Here is a 22,464-nt window from a genome sequence, read left to right as displayed (position 1 = left end):
GGTTAAAAATGAATCTAGCTTTCCTAGCATAGTACTCTTGTAGCATTGTAGAGTTTTAAGTTTCCAAATATCACCAGCTTCTATTATATATATTTGCCGAAAAAGGTCTTCCGTATGTTCGGAGAAAGAAACATTCGCAATAGCTCGAACTGCCTTCTTTTGAAGTGTTTTCATCATATGAATATTTTGTGTGGTGGTGTTTCCTCTTATGATTGAGCAATAAGTGAGGTGTGAGTGAAAGAGAGCATGATAAATGAGGCGCCTAATTCAATAGGGCAATGTATTTCGATAGTGATTTAAAATACCACACAGTAAAAATTTTTACACCCAGACGGGTGTAAATGAGCTTGTCCCATGGATGACACCCTAAGGGTGCTAATTCAGCACCTTCCAAAAAGGATGCTTTTCCATGCACCCTTAGAATAGGGTGTACATATAAAAAAACTGTAGGGTGTTACAAAACCACCCTTAAGGAAGGGTGCCTTCGATGTCCATCACTTTTTTATCACCCTCTGAGGAGGGTATGAGAAGGGTGCACAAGGGTGTTGAGTGCCCATGGCAGGGGTGCCAGTATTCCTTTAGACTGCACTAATAGATATCAGCATGCACTGATTACACACTACTTGAAGAAAGTGGTCCTGATTATCAATGGTGCGCCACCTGTCGAGCTCTATTCATTGCACGTGGGCAAAAATATAAACACGAACAATCGTGTATGAACTTCTGCTGGATCTATATATACTTCACAGTATATGCATAATGAACGTTACAGAAAACTAAGCCTTGCTGTCCTTGCATATTGCATTTATTTAATAGGCAAATAAAACTTGTAAACTTTTCTTCTGCCACACAACATTTTCATCAGATGTGTAACATGTTGACGTATACGTACATTACACACGTAACACCTCAAATGTTTATTATATTTTTTCAGTTTCACTTTATTGACAATTCTTTGAAACATACAATTACACTGGTTTCAGTTTAGTATAATACTTTGAGTACATAGAGACTACAAATGAAATACACGCTAATATATACCTATTATTTTTTCAAGTATCTACAACCCCAGTGGTTTCCAGTTCAATACTCCTACATGTACACAATCGGTTAATATATAGGAATGAAATACAGGCAAATATATACTTATAATTCTTTCAAATATATACAATCACCATGATTTCACTATATACGCCTTCATGTACACAATCGTTCCCAAGAAGTGATGCACACAAAAATATACACGGATAGTGTTTTCAAATGTATACAATCACAGTGGTTTATGCTTTGTATTTCTGGATGTATAACAATTGGTTATAAGAAATTATGTACATGCAAACATATATGGGTTTTTGCACATATAACTTTAGCGAATACTTGAAAAACAAATTCAATGATCAGAAACAGAATAAGCTTAAACCGAACATAAAACTGAGTCAGGACACACAAAAAACAAAAGAGGTAATGCATAATTACGGCTATTGACACAGCTGGGTCATTTTATGCCAAATGCCCCAGCCATTTAGGCAACCATTTCAAATGTATTCGAAAAACTCGTGCTGCATTGAAAATAATGAACTTCTGAAATATTTAGGAGAGGAAAAATATTTGGTCACGTGGCTGCCTTCTGAACTTCTTGGAGTGCCGTCTAGGTGTTGTATGTGAAAAAGGTTATTTTAAAAGAACCGCTCCTTCTATATACGTATACGAAACTCGGTATACGTGTTACGTAACAAGAGTTTAATTTGGGCGAGTTGGTTCACCGTGGTTGTGTGCTATTCACAGCGCAACAACTTCAGGAAGAGACAGAAAGGACAGGAAAGAGCACAGACTGTCAACTGAATTTGATAAATGTGCTACGAGCGCTTTTATACGGTGTACAAGAACCGTGCTCATGCGTGACGACACGTGTGACCACTACAAAATAATCTTAACTGAGAAAAAACTACTCCCTCTCGGAAAGGATAAGTGAGCGTGAATGATGCACTGATCATTGGTTTACCTGATAAAAAATACTTCTACAAATGTTAAATTGGCATTAGGTAAAACTATTCTCGCGACGAATGGTGCAAGATTGACTATTTCTGTTGCCGTTTAGTACACACACTTTTGAAAGCTTGCAAGGAGTTGAAAACAACACGTTAATATCATATCTGCTGGCTATTTTTTTTAATTGTGAGACACGTGATGTGGTATAACATGCAAAAGTTTTGGTCATTGTTTTTTTGTTGGTCCTGTCTTCTTTAACTTTACTTTCTTCAGGAGGGTTAGGCAAACGGGTGTGATGATTCTGTTAGGATATCCAGCATCTTTTAGTCTTTTAACCTGGTTTTTAAGCCTGAGCTCACCCTTGTGCTAATACGACTTCTGAAGGGTGGCCTGAATACATGTGGTATCAATTCCTCTTGTTACTAATTTTGAATGCCCACTATCAAAAGGTAGACCATTATTAGCACTCCTGGGCTGATAGCACCAGCTAATACCCAACAGCATCATCACACTCGTTTGCAAAACCCTCCTGCAGAAAGTAAAGTTAAAGGAAACAGGACCAAAAGAAAAACAAAATGACCAATGACCTTTGCATGTTACACGGTACTGTGTACATAAGGTGTCTCACAATTTTTTGGAAAAGAGCCCGCAGATATGACACTGTTGTTTCGTACCCCTTAAAAGCTTTTCAAAAGTGCATGTACTTACAGCAACAGGAATAGTCAATCTTGCACCATTCGTTACTAGAATAGGTTTACTGAATGCCAATCTAATGTGTATGAGATACCGCTAACATGTGGAAAAGTAAACATAGGACCAACTGGGCAATGCTTCAATGATCGAGCAAGACAGCATGCTTTAAATGTTAAGAAGGGCTATAGTAGTCTCATGGCCGGACACCGTGAAGAATGTAAGCGCAGTCCTAGGTTTCATAAAACACTGTTTTTGAAAAAAAAGCAAACAGAAAAAATGAGAGATTTTAGAACTTTTTAGCAGGAAGGCCAAGGATCAATGCATCAGTACACCTTCACTTATCTTTTCTGAAAAAGAATATTCTTTTCTCGGTTAAAATTATTTTGTCGTGGTTACACATGTGTTATTGCAGATGAGCCCTGTTCTTGTGCTCAGTATAAAAAGGCTCGTAGCACCTTCAATAAAATTCAGTTGACAGCGCTCTTTCCTGTACTTTTTGTGATAGGATTTTTATTACAGAACGAATTTCGTTTTCTTACAATTTAGGTATAATGATGAGTTTTCATTGTATCACAGCATGGAGCAAATTGCATCTCAATACGGACAAAAATCACAATTTTGTGAAATTCGTGATAGTTTCTCGTATATTTCAGCAGCTTGAGAGGTCTAAAGATATTTTTTCCTCAAAATATACTTTCTGTAGAGTAAGTATTCACTGCTCAGATGTTCATACAAAGTGCAATATTGCAATAAAAAATGGAAACATGACACATTTTGGCTTTATTCTTTAAAGCAGATGTGGCAAAACAATTGCACTAATATTAATGAGCTTCAAATACCTTACACAGCACATTTACTGAACAGGTAGACCGAATTTGCTTTACTAAAAATAATCAGTAGTTTTAAAACTAAATTTTCCACAAACAGCACACAGACGGCCTTATACCAGGAAGTTATAAGCCAGCCAAATGAACAAAACTTTTTTCCTCGTTAAAATATTCTAGCAGTTCACTGTTTTTAACGCAGTAAGTCAGCACTTTTTTTTCAAATACATTTCAGATGGTCGCCAAAGTGGCTGGGACGTTTGGCATGGTATGGGCCAGCTATATTTAAGCAAAATATGTTACACAAATAACAACATTTCTTCATCTACCATGAACACACTAAAAAAATTTGTTCAGGCATTGTGACACTAAAATTTTCAGCGTTGTACTGCCTGAACAACGTCTTTGATAAACTCCAAACTCACGCCGAGAAAAAGCCGCTCTATCACGGTGGTTGCTAAAGGCCTTGCGGCCGTAGACAATGTTGAAAATTCACAAAAATCAACTCATCAGTGCTGTCACTCCTTCTTCGTCATTACTGACACGGAAGATTTTTCGGTCATCCACGTGGAGGTTCAGAAACTAGGCTTGCTCTAGGCTGGGGCCGGGGTATACTACGCAGGACGTCAGCGGCACCCTCTCGTCCTATAATAAGAGCAAATATGACTTCTCATAAAATGATGTTCGTGCTGTTCATGCAGAACAATATATGAAGAATGTGTAGAGTCTATTCTTTAAAATGGCGCATAATTGACATTACACTAAATTCGAAGCATACAACCCGTATATTCCAATAATTTCGTATGATCAAGATAAGATAGTTTTCACGCATACAGCAAATTACCGAATTGAGGTGAAGTGTAAGACTACAGCTCAAAAATGGCACTTACGAAAGCCTGAACTCACCTAAGAATCAAATTCCTTACAGGGTAGTGAGCATGTGTGAAAAACAGTTCTTAAAGTACAACGTTCAGAACATGTAGCATTATTCAAAACGCACAAGAAATTTGCCTCTTCATGTACAAACAGTGAAGGCGTGTCTTCTTTCTCTTTTACATGAGAACAAATGATCTTGGGCGTGGCACTTGCGAAGGGGTCTGCAAAAAAAGTAAAAGATTTACTGACTTTACTCACGCCTCTAACAATTTGAGGAATTGTGACAATTCAGCAATCAGTGCAATTATGACTGCCTCTATGAGGGCATCAAAAATGAACAATTTTCTCGTTCTTTCTACCCTAACAAGAAGCTCCGTCCATGGCATCTAATCCAAATTTGACGCTGTGCTTCCTATTTGCCTGCTTTCTAGACGTAGGGCTGCGAACATGAATTTTGTGTACCTAATCTAGCACAGAAATTAGTCATCTATAATTCAATGATCTTAATTCATTGTAATTAGATAAAAGATGTGATAGCTCGTCCAGTTTTTAAAGAGTTGCGGGCCTGCAGTAGGCACTGCCTAGCACGTATGAAAGTATTTATTTAAAAAAATTATTCAAAGCTTGCTTTCAGAAAAAGCGTCTGGCATATTTCGACAACCAAGGCCATTCTCTAATGGCAATCAGGGGCACACTATTAGCGATTATTGACCACGGGATTTACAAACGTAACCCTTGCCTAAATACTCAGTTAAACACAATCAAGCAAGTAGGAGCGCTCGAACGACACCAACGCGCGCGGACGCCGTCTACGATGCAGCAGCCATGGCTTATGCTTGAGCTACCGCACATAGCTCCCACAGTCACGTATACTCTCTCGAGTCTGTTATAACGCCGAACGTTATCGCAGATGAAACCAAAGCACAAAAACTGCAAAAAGAAACGAGGGGAAACAACGCACGGCGATGGCCACACCAACGCGCCTTTGGAAGTCTACTAGATCTTTCCCTGTTGCTGGTGACACGTGTCGTAAATATTTTAAAAGACCGACGCGCACGTTCTGGGAGCATCGCGGCAATTCAGCACCTCCAACTATACCATCTTTAAGCAAAAAAGCCATTTTGTACAGTGCGCCTCTGTACATAAATTTTTTCTTTTTCTTTCTTTTTTAGGCTTACACCTACAGAAGCACGTTGCACATTTGAGTATTAATATAAATGTTATTACGATGTAGCCTAAAGCGCATCTTGAAACAATACCAATCACCTTGAGCAGTGTAGAGACATTGTGGGATCAGCAACTAATCGCGCCTTTGTTAAGTGATCGCATCACTCACTGTATGAGTGATGCACGCACTTACACGACATCGCGCATAGCAGTGTGAACTCGTTAAGTCACACGTTTAATCGGGCATCTGCAACAGGCCCGCGAACGCATGCTGTTGTAAATGGCTGGCAGCTTACTTCGGCAGAGCTGCTGCAGGCGCCCAGCTAGCGCTGTATGATTACTACCTACGAAAACAGTACACTCACCGTTAACAGGCTCACGTTGTCCGCGTCCGCCGCTTTATGAATATTCCTTAATCCGAGCGTCACTTCAAACACGGTGATGCGTGACCACCATTGAAGATGTGCCTGTTCGCTAGAACTCACACAGCGACCAAAACCCCAAACGAACGCAACGCATTTGAAAGACGGATGAGACAGAGGCAGCAACGTTGAGAGAGAGAAGAGCAGGAGGCACTGGCGGCGGCGCCACAGCTGTCGACGCAGGTGTTCGGGGACGCAACTATTCGCTTATCTACACCGCCGTTGCGGGGGCAACGCTGGCCGGGATTAGCGGGATGAGCGGGAAACCCGCCAAGAGGGCGCCGAAAGGCAAACGCTATGGCGCATACTGCGGGCTGTGGTTCGACACGGAAGGCAATCGAATTGCGCTTCAAGAATGACTTCTGTATATGGCAAATCTGCTTCTACCCAGCCGCACAGCGGTGCAGGTTATTTACCAGCCTCGGGTTCTCTAAGTATTTTGACGGAATGCCACTGCAGTGGGCGAAAAATAGTGAAGCAAAACTTGCGGAAAACAAAGTGCACCGTAGAATGACCAGAAACAATAGTTATTTCGTCCTCGGTGGCATTATCGGGAGAGCATCGCTACACCTTTTTTTCAGAGGAATTTCTTTTCGCATTGTCCGTGTCTGGCGATTCCGCGGTGCCGCAAACACTGAATGCGTAGTCGAAGCTGGAACAAATTAATCCACAGTCACGGATGTTTAGAAGGCTTGTCACGCACCACGAAACGTGCCGAGGTTGCTATAACAAACTTTTTGCTGACCCCATGATCAGCACATAATTCCATATGGTTGCCTGATGAGCTAGCTAAGCACCTGTAGCAAAGGCAGGGCACGTTCTTGTTAAACGTTGTTAATATAAACGATGGTTGTGCATAAGTGCAGCGACAGGTTTCCGTGTGAATTGGTCATAACCCACGTTTTCTAGCGTAGAAGCGCCTCAGCGGACCTAATAAGCTACCACAGCAAGTTCGTAAGCAACGATGAGGTACGAGAATGTGCAGCTGTTTTCCATGTACTGAATAGTCCGTGTACATTGCGTTGACCACCGCCATTCCTTAAGCCACCTCCCATATAGACCCCCAGTCTGAACAGGTGTGGGACCTTAAACACTAAGAAGCAGTGCCCCCCCCCGCACAAACACAGAAAATTTGAGGGCACACGGGCTGATACACACGCATGCTTATTTACAGGTGCACACACATACACGTATACACACATACGGCCACACATACACACGCGACCGTAAACGCACGCATGCATGGGCGTACACATGTGCACAGACACGCTTTACACAAGCACGGACTCGCACATACACGCGCACGGACACATGCACGGGTGTACACACAATCGCGCTTACACACGAACGCATGCGCAGGCTCACGCACACACATCCATACTCGGGCGAACATTATTTGTGTGTATATAATCCATAGCAAACATGTAGCTTATAACCAACGCCAAGGAAAGCTTTCGTAACATGGATTGCTGTTAATTGCCATTATAGATGAAACGCGATTTGCTTCTGCTGACAATTTTCTGTATTCGGAGAGCACCTTCACACATTCTAAGTCAATTAGGCCATCATTTAACGCAAGGTCCACATATTTGTGCAGTAGCTACGCTGCTCGGCCGCCAATCTGAAGGTCGCGGGTTCGATGCTGGCCGTGGCAGTCGAATTAAGGCGGAGGCGAAAATGTAGAAAGAAGCCTGTGCTCTGTGCGATATGAGCGCTCATTAAAGAACACGAAATGGTGAAAATCTCTGCAGCTTTCCACTACGACGACCCTGATAATCATATCGAGGTTTTTGAGACGTAAAATCCCAAATATTATAATTATGTGTTCTTCTTATGCTGCATATTTCTTCTGATGAATTGGCACCTACACCCTTCTCAGGCACAAAAGCACCCGTAGAGCATATTTTAGGGTGCTATTGAGGTAAGCACCCAAACAAAGGGGTGCTTTTTTTCCAATCGACCATTTATGAGTGTTAAAGGGTGTTGCAAAGGGTGCTTTCTCATAAAAGCACCCTTTTTTACACCCTTTTTGGGTGTAAAATTTTTTACTGTGCAATAACTTTTTCGCACTTTCGCACACACATTGTCAACGTGAGCACTCCAGGACATATGCTCGGTGAATATAACTCCGAGTGTTTTCATAGAGGACGTAATGGTAATCTTATATGGACCCAGAACAATGTTATCTGTAATGTAGTAGAACTTTCTTGGGCACAAAAAATGACACATTTTGTTTTCTCTTCATTAAGAATCAAGCAGTTTGCCTTTGACCAGCGTTGAATTTTGTTACAGACAGTGCTAGCTATAGACATTATTTCTTCTAAGTCTTTTCCTGTAAAGAAAATTGAGCAGCCATCTGCATAAGCGACAACCTTACACATATCGCTAAATTCTACAATGTCAATAATGTAATAAAGAAAAAATATCGGGCCAAGAATGCTACCTTGAAGCACACCCGCTGTTAGAGGTTCTGTTTGTGAGCTATTTTTATTATTTCAACAAATTGATGTCGAGTTTTTAAATAAGATTGGATAACTTCAAAGGTTATTCCTCGGAAGCCATATCTTTCTAGTTTCGTGAGCAACAGAAGGTGGTTGACTCTATCAAATGCTTTGCTAAAGTCTAAGTATAACCCTAAAGTTAGAAGCTTTTTCTCAATGTTCTGAAGAATAAGATCCTTTTGTATATTTATTGCACTTTCCGAAGACCGTATTTTTTGAAAACCGTGCTTACACTCGGTCAGCAAGTTATGTGTCTGCGAAAAATTATCAATACAGACTTTGATAATTTTTTCGAGGCCCTTCGATAATATAGGAAGAATGGAAACTGGTCTATAGTTGCCAATATTGTTTTTATCACCCCCTTTATGTAAAACTATTGTTCAGGATACTTGAATATTGAAAACTCCAGTCGACAAGGATGCGTTAAAAATGTGCGATATAACAGGAGCGAGAAGCTCTATGGCATACTTAATTGGTCTGATTTCTAAATTGTCCATATTCCTAGTGCGGCTATTTTTCAGTCATGAAAATGTTGCAATCACCTCAGAAGCGTTAGTAGGCTTTAGAAATATAGACTCCCTTAACGAGGTTTGATGCAGTGTGGGCAGAATGCAGAATGCCGTGATCTACGCATCCCACTTTCACAAAGAAATAATTGATTAGATCTGCAAGTTCTGTGCCGCCTATAAAAATACCATCGATATTCAGTGTATCTATTCGTGTAGTGGCTGGCCTGCGATTTAATGTATCATTTATTTTTTCCCATACCTTGTTATTTCGGCACATACAATCATTATTATTTATACGCGTGTAGTAGTCATTTTTTGCCTTTTCGTTTTCTTTGTTCAATTTTTTTCAAGTTGTTTATATTCTTTCCACTTTGACAAGCCACTTGACTCAACAAAACACTGGTAAAGTTTATTTTTTTTTATTTGTCTTATGAATTCTTTTTAAATCCAGGGCTTGCGGGATGGCTTTTGATTTCGGTAGTGCTGAATTGGAAATGACTTAAATTAAAGTATTTTCAGTTTCTTCATAAACTTGTCATATGACTCATTGGCATCCCTAATCGAAAATATGCCAGTCCAGTCTGTTTCGTGCACACCTTCTCGGAATTCATCAAGTGACTGAGCCGATATCTTCCAGTACGTTGCATTACTAGTAAACGTGCTTTTAGTTGACGTATTTCGTTCGAGGAAAAGATATATGACCATGTGATCACTGATGTCATGGCTTATCATTCGAGATTTTCAATTATCGATAGTCGAGTTTATTATGAAAGTGCCAGTAATGATGACGTCATAGCGGTTACACGTGTTGGTGCTTTAATTACACTGTAAAAGTCATTGCACTCCAGGATTGACAAAAACTGTGTAGTAGCTGCTGTACTGGTCGTCATGTCGATATTAAAGTCCCCCCCCCAAGTGTAAGTAGGTAGCCATTCTCATTTACAAGTAACAGCAGATTGTCTAAAAACTAAAAGAAGACAGAGGGGCTGGCATTGGAGGGTCGACATAAGACCGCAAATACTGTCTTTTTTTTTAATGCATAGAACTTTGTAATTTTCGGTAGCGATGCTATATTCTCGAAGAATATCATAACCATTTCAAAAAGTTAAAGTAGCAACGCCGCCACCTCTGCCCTCCTTGCGACTTACATTGAAATGTTCGAATCCTTGAAGTGCATAGTACTCTGAGTCATCATTATACCAGGTTTCCGTAAACATCAAAACTTCAAAATTGAAGTTACATGATTCGATTAGCACAGTGACCTCATCCGTTTTGTTCAACAGCGACCTTGCATTTAGATGCATAATTTTTTGCAATTTGTCTTTGTTATTAATGTTGTGCTTCGTAATGATGTCGCCTGGACTTACATAGCCTGAAGGCTCCATCTCTATTCTGGGCATGAATATATTGTAGTGTCTGTGAATTATGCGTTCGTTATCTTGTTCAAATCGCTTTCACACATTATGCGGACAACAGGCCAAGTCTACATGCGGCGTGCACGAACAGTGCCATTTTTCGTCCACACAAATTTCCAGCTGTGTTCTCGTTAGCGCGCAATTGTCATTCCGAGCATTTTCTTCACTTCAGGGCAAAGGTGTTCACTTGCCAACACAGGAGATTCAGCAGGTAGGCCGAGAGAGGCATTTGTTAGCCTTTTCTTGCGCGACTTCTGAAGCAGTTGATCGCGTTTGTCCCTCCGCTGAAATTGCCCCGCCGTGGTGGTCTAGTGGCTAAGGTACTCGGCACCTGACCCGCAGGGCGCGGGTGTGAATCCCGGATGCGGTGGTTGCATTTCCGATGGAGGCGGAAAAGTTGTAGGCCCGTGTGCTCAGATTTGGGTGCACGTTGAAGAACCCCAGGTGGTCGAAATTTCCGGAGCCCTCCACTACGGCGTCTCTAATAATCATATGGTGGTTTTGGGACGTTAAACCACACTTATCAATCAATGAACCCTCCGCTGAAATTGAACAATTATATTAGTTTGACTAACCTGCTTTGTTCAAACCCTGAGGCAAACGTCAATGTCCTCAGGGGTTATAGTCTCGCCAACTACCTCTCCAATTTTTTTGGAGTACTTCAATTAGGTTCTCATTCGGTTTTTCGGTTATTTCTTTAATTTCTAAATTTTGATTTCGCGAGTACTGCTCAGACTCGCGGCCGTTCTGCTAGCTCCACATATACTAAATTCGGTATCACGTGACGTGAATAGATGACGAAGGTAAACGATACATCCAAACATGATAATCAATACGTAAGTCATGTACGGCATCATTTACTTCTACCTCGTAACGTTGTGCTGAGGTTAAAGTGACGTATAAACTTTTCTTATTCGTGCTTCGCATATCAATGATTACCGCTGTACGTGGCATCTACCAATTTTTTGCACTGTGTTGTTGAGTGTTCTACAGCGCAGACACCACCTGTTTGAGCATATCGCGGAACTTTTGCCTAATAGTAGCATACGTAATCTCTGTTTTGCGTTCAAGTCGAGCGTCTAGACAGTGCAATTTCACCTCCACTTCTGCACGAAGCGGATGAAACGCATTCGGGTCTAAATTATGTGTCACGTATAAAGCTGGAGCTTACGTTGGGGATGGGGTAGGGTAGGAAGGTGAGAGAAGGAGAGGCCCCTTTGCCCAGCTTACCTACCAAGGTTTTGCCGAACGCTCCTTGACTTCGGCTCTTTGATCCTAGTTTTACTGGTTGGTGCGTCAAACTTTGGTGTACCGGCAGGGATGCAGCGTTTTCCGAAGTGGCCGCCCGCTTTAGAAATAGTGGTTGTGAGCCCGCCCTGGAGTGGGAACGAGACGAGGTCTTGCTCCGCGACTGTTGCTTGGATCGAGATCATCATCTTGGTGTCCTATTCGGAATGAAACCTCCGGCTGGCAAGTGGCCTTGTGACGATGATGATGGTGTGGGGTGATGTTCTGCATCTCGTTGTTGTCGTTCCTGCTGAAGTGCTTTCCGGACCCGTTTCTTGTAGAATGGAGGCTGAACGTGAGCTAGCCAGCCAGTATCAGTCGTGGAGAGATCACCCCCACATGAACGGCACCTAGGTGAGCATGAGTGCCCCGGGCTCAAGTTCTTATGGCCGCACGTGTTGCATGTGTCGCAAGACGTTGGTGTAGGGCAGTTGTCAGAACGACGTGTCAACCGTAGACGAAGTGTGCAAACTTGCCTGCGGGCGCGATGCACGTCGTACCACTATTCAGCGCCGTAATGACGTGTGTATCGTGGCACCTGCAGTTCTTCGAAGGTAATGAGGGCCGTGCTCGTTTCACTCGCCATTCTTGCTTGTAGAACGGTGTTGCCAGGAGTAACAGGATGAGCCATAAGTTCAAAGGAGCTCGTGCTCGGGATGACGCCAAAGATAATGCTTTTAAGCAAATTCTCCGGAACAGCATTGTAAAATGACACATTATAAGTATGCTATCGTCGGCGGAGGTGTCAGACATTGTATAGGCTTAGGGCAATAAGCTCAAGTGGCGTGCTTACAACAGCGATAATTTGTTCAGGGCACAAGTGGAAAACTAGCCGGTCGACTTCGGCTGGAGGTAGGCTTGCAGCAACTCCAATAGCCAGCATTAGTGTGGGGCGATTCCAGCGTAAACCTTCTTTTCGGCGTAGTATGGCTTTGTTGTCGTGGAGAGGCAACAGTGGTGGTCGTGATCTCGTTGGCTTATGTTGAGTGGTATCGCATTGAAGTTCACGCGTCTTGGTTCCTTGCTTCGGCTGAGAGACCGACAGATCAGCTTGCGTGTTCGTTTTTTCTGTACCAGCCCCAAGCAGAGATATCGTCGTTAGAGGAAGACGTGTCATCATTGATGGTGCATGTGGAGTTGTCTTGACAGCAATAACCTTCTCGGGAGGATCAATGAAGTTCTCAATGGCAAAGCTGTACGCGCCTGGCGTGTACAACGACAGCGAGGCTAAATATATGCACAAACTTGCATAACAGGCTGGAACGCCAACAATAGTCTATCTGAACGGTGGTCATTGAAGCAGAAACGCTACTGTTCTCAGCTTAGCCACTGTCGAACGCCGACAGCTCACCGGTAGAGGAGACGCGCCGTGGCTAACGAACAAAATGTGCGTATTCGTGACGGCTGGTCCGAAAGGGGAAACTGGCAAAAAATTATTGATGGCGCACTTACAGGTGTCGAAGTGGCTCAAAATGATCTGAGTGACTTGATGAGTGAAGCAAAGCCGAGGACAGAGATGATGTGTTGCCTGGACTTCTGGATGACAGGTGAACAACTGAGCTCATGCTTAGCACGTCCATCAGCGTTGGTGGTCACGTGGAGAATCCCCAAGACGGGCGACAGATGGCAGCACTTTTGCATGAGGTAGAAACAGAACAATGCGGCAAACAGATCGGGCAGGGTGATCGCTCTACCGGGTATGCTGAGCAGTGATGCCTAGCTGGTAGGTGAGCTAGTTTCTGTTGCATCCATTGTGTAAACTTGGCAGTGCAAACAAGCGGGTCTCAGAGAAAGAGATACAACACCGACTCAAATTTTGATTTTATCATAGAATAAACAGATATACATCCCGTTTTCCCCGTGTTGTATTTTTTTGCAAAAAAGTTTTTACAATTGAAATCAAGCTTTAGTCAGCGCTTGTTGCTGGCCCGCTATTTCTCTTTCCTGTTCATTGACGTAATGGACGAAAAACGGGAATGATGAATACTCATGTCCACTAAATAAGACACCAGGACAACCGTTCGGAGAGGTGTGCGTGCTTAATAAGTTTTCAAGAACGAGTATTTCTGCGGCCCAATCATTTTCGTGGAAATGAAGCGCCAACTATTTCTCCTGTTATCGGTAAGCATATCGCTAAGTTACCCATCGTGCCACAATTCACGTGCTTGTATGCATTACACGTTCAATTAAATAGAAAGCAAAACATAGTGCATGTTCCGTGAACGAACTTTTCATTTTTATAACGCGCACTTCTTGCTCAATGCGAAGAGTGTAAGAAATTCACTTGATTGTGGTTACCACATAAAAAATGAAATAGAGTTTTGGGTGACTATGTGTGAACTATTCTCCACATACAAAGCGTGGAAACATGAATAAAAGACAGTATTCAAGGTTTTTCGACTGCTGTGTTGTACCTGTTTTTGCAAGCCCTGTTTTGTTGACAATGAATGCCGATCAACAAGCTGAGCATTGCGTTTGCTAATCAACATCATTTGTTCTTGCTTGAACAGAAGCAGAAAAGCGATGGGCACATTGGAAACAAATAAGAAAACTTGCAAGTGAGCAGAATAAAACTTCTTTGAGGGAAGTTTACATGTTAGTAAAAATGGTAATATACATATACACTACTCTCTGGGTTTGAGCGCCAAGAATTCGCCTGGGAAGGCTATGATGTCAGTGAGTTATCATGTGCCTATAAAAAGAATTTTTGGCCGAAGTACAAGATGACGTAATTTTTCTTACCGGATATTGTGTGTCATCCGTTCTATCTTTCGTTCCATCTTATATGTTTCTTTCTCACCGAGATGGTGCCAAGCCACAATAGCAGCTGATGAGCCGCTATTTTTTGAAAGCATAGGCTTCTATAGAAACTTGCCTGGTAAGAGACACGAATACGAGCAAAAGATCGCGTTCGGGAAGTTATTTCTGGAAAGTTATGCACCGCCCAGAATGTTTACTGGCATAAGCGAAAGAATTTAAGAGCAGGCTCACGGTGTCCAAGGAACAGGGTAAGTAGAAGCGGATGCAAGAGCGAACTGTCCAGTAGATTTAGCGAAGGAGAAACTACGCTCCTAGAGAGTAATAGCTGACGTAGGCCACCATGCGTGCCGGATTCATAGGTATCGCCTCTTGCGCTAAGTCTCAGTTCCTTTCCGCGTGTCTAGATTTGTCATTCGGCGTTTGTGGTGTATTGACATTTGTGTCGTTAATGGTGTCTCTTCTGTTTGCACGCCGTGTGCCTAACATAAATACCTACAAACTAGCTCAGCTATTTTTAATTCGTTAAAAGTGCACACAAAATGGAGATTTTCGGGTCTGCGGGCTAGCCTTCATTTATAGCGTCAGAGTTGTTCACCCGATCTAGGACAGACTCCTGTTACCAACGAAAACGAAATGCGTACGCCGCGATAATCAGCAACTGCTGAGCGCGTTTCCAAACGTCTAGGTGGGTTGCGTTTGGGCTTCCTCCATCGAGCATTTTTTGCATCAGAGCTTTTGTTCTCACGCATGCACCAAGAATGACATATTTTGGTGGACATGTTACGAATGCGTGGTACTTCCGTGCAGGATTCGGGGCAGTTTGTTGTCATCTTGTTTAGTTTTTTTCTGTTTTTAGCACTACAGAAACTTTAAAGATGTGCTGAAACATTCAACTGCGCTATTGTTTTGGATCCCTGACTGCAAGGCAGATACGAACTGCAAGAGAACATGGATGAAGCGCTTGAATGGTATGTGTGCATCTATACTATTCCGAGAAGAAATCTGCCGTTTCCAGACGATGTACTTGCATTAAGTTAGCAATATATCTGATAGTTGGTCGAGCAAAAGTTGACAGTTCGCTGAACGTTCTCTCGAGTTCGTTTGAAGAAGCAACCGAAAGGCTAGACATGAACCGGCTAAAGAGATGCTTTCGTTCTAGGAAGACCGTGAATGTATGACGACGCTTTCTTTTGGTGCGGGTTGTTATTTTCGTTTTTGCTTTCAATACAGTATGTGTATGTGAGAAATGCTTCATTTTCATATCTGTCTTCTTAAAGAGATAACGCTGAAGAGCACTTGTTGGCGTCTTCGCCATTGGTTGTGCGCGAAAATATAAATATATAAGTAAAGAAAAAGTCGCAGCTAGCTTTGCATGACCTTGCTAGTGCAGGGCTAGAAGCACAGCATCGCCGTAATTTTTTGTTATTCGATGGTTTAGCTGAGATTTTGCTATTGCTGTGTTGAGCCGCATCACGTTCTGGATGAATATCCAACGCGTGTTTTATCCTGCATCGCGACTCTTGCATCGCCTACCAGCGTACCCTTAGCGAGAGAGTGCATGTAATAAAAATATATGCAATGATTTTCTGCGCTGCACTTGTAGCGTAGAGAGGAAGAGGAGAACACAAACAATAATCTAGTGCGGAAGGAAGACTTCAGCGAAGCACACGCTTTGAGTATACTACGGTTTATTACAACCGGCTAGAGAAAACATTGTCGGACATGCCTGGCGTTACTGGACGTCTAAACATGTATTCATGTAACGCCAGCAGTAAGTCACCCGTAATCTTGGATGCGTGCGCGAACAATTGAGGTGTCTGGCGGCGGGGTTGTCATGCGGCGCATGCAGAGCCTCTGACCTCAATGCCGAAGGCATGACGAGAAGGTTGTGCGGTTCAAAGGAGCGCATTGATTTTCGCACAAAACGCTGGGAATTATTGCGCAAATACTAATGGGAGGACGATGCTTTTCCCCTCCAAGTGGTCCATAACCGCAATTCTCAGCTCTTGATTTGTCCACTGCTGTTCTGCGCAGTCTTCAGCATACTGAGTTTCCAAGTTGGTATCGCCATCTTATGGTTCTTAAGAAAAGAATTGGTCATGTGTGCCGTACTTGTACACCACATAGATTGAATGGATTCAGCTGCGCATGAGGGGAACGGAAAGGTCCTTGTCCTTTACGTTCGCTGCTCAACACAAGGCGTCATGGCCAGTTTGAAACGTCTGGTGTGCACGTCGGGGAAAAATTTTTATGTGGGCCAAATGGTGGGAAGCCACCCGTATTCCTACGGTTGAATAGTTGAATTCTGACAGCGAACTGTCGACATATGCAATTGGCCTTTCGAGACTGGCTCTCCTCGGTGCAATAAAAACGCCGAGACCACCAGTAGGAATTTCACTTTCGACGTCTTCGTCGCAGATGCCCAGTAAAGGCGGTAACTGCACGCAGCATTTTATTTCTTGCAAAGCTTTGACCTGAGGCATTTGCCACTCGAAATCCACCTCTCTCTTGATCTGGCTTGGCGGTGTCTGCAATAATTTTGACAAACCACTTGTGGTATGTGTCAGAACAAATAAATCTGCGTTATGTTTGTGTGTGTTGGCAGTTAAGAGCACCACACAAAGCATGGTGACATGAACGAAAGCGGGACACGAGGAAGGGAGGAAATGCGGCTGCTACTGGTGTGCTGGAATCCTGAAAGTTATGAACACGCATCTTACACTGAAAGAAGACACAACCGACAGAAACGAGGTATGGTCGCCATATAAAACGCATAGAGGAAGTGACCGGTGGATGGAATTGCAAATTGGGGCACGCGACTCTGTTGTTTTCAAGCACACCGATATGAGGACATTTCGTCTGCTAAAGCTAGGGTGATCGGATTCATTGGAGCACTGAAAAGCGAACCAGTGGCATTGGTACCGTCACTTATCTCCCGCACTGCCGTTGGCTGCGGCCGCCAGACCGGTTAGATAGCCGTGCGGTTGTATTCAGCCATTAGGATGCTCACTGTGTGCTGTTGAACCTTTTTGACGTTCGTCGGGAATGGTTGTTGGTACGAACAGCCGTGCGGCGACTCGTATCCAGATTTGCACCTTGTGCCCGGCTCTTTATGAGCGTTGCATGCAATGACAGATGGCCGCTGCAACTTATCCTCGCCCATTGCAATGAAATTGGGGCTTGTCTCGCAAAATAATAAAGCTGATGATACCACCAGTCCACCACGTGCATTTCTTGTTTCAGTTAAGCTGAATTTGGTAAACAGGGCACACAAAGACTGTCAGCACTGCTCGGTGTAGAGGACGCTGTTAAGACTGGGCGCGGGATACAAACAACCAGACTTCTTCCAGAGATTGCGCGACCAACATCGACAAGCACTTAATGTTCGAGGCGTGATGGAGAAAAGAAGGCGCATCCCAACCATGGTCATTGGATCGATGGTCAAAGCCCGTTCCCCGCTAGCCGTGCCAATTTCTTTTTCAGTAATCTGACTCCTTCTACCGGCCACACATTGGCCAAATGAACAGGGTAATCTCACATGCACAGTCAGCTGCCTTCGTCGAGGTCACGACCACGTGACAATACGATCGAGCCGTTGTAGACAAGACGGGCAACGCCCTGGCCCACATATTTATTTGGAATGACCCATAAGGCTCATTTAAAACGTGACTTGTAGGTATATGGGAGTCAAACCTGCATTTGCGAAGAGTACACACTTCAAGAAAGAGGGTATTGATTGCCTAATAGATCATAATATGTTGCTTTTAGTGGGAAGCGGAAGGGTGCATAGCAATTAAAAAGTTGTAGTGATTCTGTTTGCATGTGAGCCCGAGAACAGGGTATATGAACTGTCTGGCTGCTTTAGCGTGAGCTGCCGTAGTTTCTGTCAGAAACGTATGCGACGAAGCGTAACCAGTATGGTGAAAGCAGGACATACATCTGCTTAGATGTAAGAATTCCGTACGGAATCGCGGCAATACTACAGTGCGCCAAGTTAAAGAGATTATTGCTGATTTGGAGTCACGCATGATGTATTTGGTGTGGAAGAGTATAACGCTTAGCGAAAACGTCAGCTTCCTCTTACAGAGGTTGTGCATATGACCTAATTTCCCACTCTGCAAGGTGCCCGACGAATTGTGCACACCGAATGCGAGCGCCTGTTGATGCCGAAGGGACATAGTCCTTGGGGTAAACTTGGAGCGCTTCTTGATGATTAAAATAAAATGCCTGTACATGTCTAGCGCGCCACACATCCTGTTGGGTTTGCATGCATGTTTACAAAATCTATCGTTGCAGGTACCAGCAGTTGGTGACATTGGTGCCTACAGACCCAAATCTGCTGTCGAAGATTGGAGAAATTTACGACTTGCAAGGGGAAAAGCAGTTAGCATTCCAGTACCAGTCGGACGTGAGTATAGCCAGAGGGTTTAATTCACAGTGAACACAATAGGTTCAATCACAAATATATTGCGGTAAAGACAAATTATCATAAGTGAAATGATCACACGCCTACTGTGGCTCTGTTTTTGATAATAAGAAGCAAGTGTCCTTTGCAAAAAGAGTGAAAATTCACGCATATTCACGGAGTGAATCATGCTGAGCGGGCGATGCTATGCTATGCTATGCCGTAACCATCATGATATCTACGTTGAAGTTGGCGAATACCCTATTGAAGAAACGTCCACCATACGAATGGTGGATTATGGTGCTGGAAGTGTTGGTGGTACGTGTTGTATGGCGGCGTATGGTGGAGCGGATGATGGATGGCGAACTCCAGCCGGCAATGCTGGAGCGCGAAGCAGCGTCAGAACCACTGTGACGAGCTGCCACTAAAGAAATAATAAATATAACTGTATAAAATGATGTACAAAGCACCCGTAAAAAATAGGTGCGACACCGCAGAATCGAACTTGCCACCTTCGGATTCTAACTGAGCACATTAACAACTGCGCCACGCCGCAACATGATAGATTTGGAGTTAAAGAAGTAGTCGGCTCAAAAACCCACTGTTTACCTTCAACTCTGTCTATCGTTTACTCGAGATGAACGGAACCTGCACCTGCTACTAAAACGTTCACACTTGATAAACACGAACAAGTGCAGCCTATAACGATTGCCACTGCGATAATGGCAACAGCACTATGTTTTTGTAACAATTTACAGCCGCAAGAGAAAAAAAAACAACTCAGTGGACTAAGGAACAGGTAGAGTTTATAGGCGGTTACTGCCAAGTTTCATATCCGTTTCTCGCTCCTTCTAAAAAAGCTATATCTGTTCAGCCTTTATGACGCTTCAACGCTCATTTGATAGATACGCCCACACAATTGATTTTGATGGTTTTCGCGCAACGCACAGAGCAGTCGTGCCAGCGCACCGCTGTTGTTCTTTCGTTAGGAACAACTACATAATGGCTTGGCCAAAACGATTGCAGTGCCCGAGAAACATTATGCTATCGTATTGGTTCACTAAACATACGCATCGACGAGTCTGTGCTCTCGCATAAGAGCCAGTGAAGTGCCAGCGAGTGCGACCGCCAGCTGTCAGTGAGGGGAGGCGTACATTTGGTGGAAGTGCTGCAAGCGCGTCGGAACGATGTCGGTCGCTTCTTGTGCGGCACCGTACACAACAACAAAATGCTTCATTTAGGTTAATTGATGCAACAGCTGTGATGTAGTGTCAGTTTTACTTGTCCAAATTGTGCATTCTGGAACCCAGAGCTCCGATGATACTTTTACGGACTCGGTTGGTAGCACTAACCTTTGGTTGAAATCATGGTGGTAAAACAGAAGGGTAAAAGCCAAATTCGCCGCGGCTCGCCTGGACGCATGTCGAAAGTGAACGTTTATGCATATTCACTAGCAATTTGTTAACTTAAAAGTACGGCTCAAACAATAGAGTTTCCAATAATATTCAAAGTTGCGTTTCTAGCGTGGCGACATCAAGAGAACGCTGTGTTCTGCTCAAACATGGAAACGGGCCATTGCGAACTGGAGCTCAATTATTTTCGACAACTGTACGTTGATGTAAAACATTTATTGTCACTGCCCAGTGACATCTCTGGTCTTCTAAACATCACTACAAAGAAACACATAGCGGATGCAAACTGATTTATGTACGTGCGCGATATGTAAACAAAATCATGGTCGCAGATTCTACGCTCCTCAAAAATAGAAGCGTGGTTGACACGACCGGAATAAAAAAATAAACGTGCTAAAAATCGTAATGAGCAGCGTTCGTTTCTTTCTACCGCAACTTACATATATCTGCGCATACAAGAGTGAAACACTAAAAATAAGTGGTTTTACATACTGTCATCTGCTTTTTCATTACGCCACCATCATCCACCAAGCTTCCATCAGGTGACCATCATCCACCTTGCTCACGAATCCTTCCACCAAACACGTTTTGCTTCTCTACCATCAGGCGGCATTTTCCACCGTCACCACAATTGGCTCGCCACCACCACCACCATCTTCCACCAGTTTTCTTTTTTCACCCTAGCCGTCATAAGCGGGCATTTCTCACCCTCACCATCATTGGCTCGCCACCACCATCTGCCACCATTTTTCCACTCTCGCCATGATCAGCCATTATGCTCACTACAGTTTCCACTATATCCACCAATCAATCCAGCATCCACCAACCCAGGATTTTCAATAAAGTAGTACAAAGGGTTCGTACTTTTCGTACTTGTAGGTCTTTTATACTGTTTTTCCATAATTATGATTGATGTTCCTCGATTGTAAAGCTAAGGTTTGCTAACCACCGTAGCAGGGAAGGGTGAGCGTCCAAGACAAACCAATTCTAATGTCCTTAGAGACACTAACGAGTGGAACAATTTTAACCTATTCATCATTATCATCGCCATCAGCCTATCTACGACCACTGCAGGGCAAAGGCCTCTGTCTTGATCTGCCAATCAAGCTTGTCTCTTGCATTCTGTTGCTGCGTTATGCCTGCGTTTTTATTCTCATCAGCGCAGCTAACCTTCTGTCTCCCATTCGTGCGTGTGCCTTCTCTGGAAATTCAGTAAGTTGCCCCAATGACCAGTGGTTAACCTGCCTACATGCTACATGCCCTACCTATGTAAGTTTTTCCTCCTGATTTCAACTGTATCCTTGACCCCGGCTTGTTCACTGAACCATTATACCATCCTCTTGTCTCTGAAAGATACTCCAATCATTTTTCGACCACCCGCTGCGTCATCTTCAATTTAAGCTGAAACCTCTTTGTGCGTCTGTAGGTTTCTGCTTTATAGGTAAGTACTGGGAGAATGCAGCTGTTATATACCTTACTCTTGAGAGAAATTTATGCAGCACGAGGCGAAAAATTGACACAGGAAGGAATATACTGAGAGTACAGAGCGCTACTAGCAACAACATGTTTATTTTTGACCCCAAAGCCACTTTTGCGCCATAATCATCAGGTGAGCAAGCAGATAAGCACGTGTATTCAGATAAATGCACGACAATGTCATATACCTACAAGAAAAAAACAAATAGGGCAACAAAAAACATCACAGATAAAATCACTTATCACTGCGTACGCAGGAACCCCAGTTCGTTGGGTTACAAAGCAATTGAAGGCTTGCTGAATCATACATCGCCAAGAGCATCAATTGTATTCCTCTATGCAGGCAGCAATATTTTTTGTATAAGATATATCACCTCTAGTTCTTTTCTTTCCAATAACCCACAGTACCACAATACGTGTCCGTTCTTTAGCACTGTTTGAGTGTCCATTATCCTCCTCACATCACTGAGTCTAATATTGACACCTTTGTGACAATATATGCTATTGAAGATCCTGTAATTCCTTGAATATGGCAGCTACAGTAGCCCAACTAGAGAGCGTTTAAGCGTTAAAGGTAGCAAAGGTCAGACTCGATTGGTGGCCTTCCCGATATTTTTAGCACCCGATACTTTTATCACCTTTGAGCGCCTTTTAGCGCCTTTGATAGTTGCTTCGCAGCCGCTATGAAATGAGGGCCAAGGGTTATTTGCTGTTGTCATAAGAGACAG

At 43.3% G+C, this 22,464-nt stretch overlaps 1 protein-coding gene across 1 annotated transcript in view; it reads left to right on the top strand.

The window, feature by feature from the left end:
- Positions 1-22,464, top strand: part of nompB (intraflagellar transport protein 88-like protein nompB) — a 1,761,410-nt gene that overhangs the window by 1,116,018 nt on the left and 622,928 nt on the right. The window contains exons 17-18 of the mRNA XM_075896456.1: positions 15,373-15,411; positions 18,740-18,851. Coding sequence (XP_075752571.1) covers positions 15,373-15,411; positions 18,740-18,851 — 151 coding nt within the window. The remainder of the gene's footprint in view (positions 1-15,372; positions 15,412-18,739; positions 18,852-22,464) is intronic.

The sequence above is a fragment of the Rhipicephalus microplus genome, chromosome 5 (assembly GCF_043290135.1).
Source record: "Rhipicephalus microplus isolate Deutch F79 chromosome 5, USDA_Rmic, whole genome shotgun sequence".
Taxonomy (NCBI): Eukaryota; Metazoa; Arthropoda; class Arachnida; order Ixodida; family Ixodidae; genus Rhipicephalus; species Rhipicephalus microplus.
This window is presented reverse-complemented; position numbering and strand designations above follow the sequence as displayed.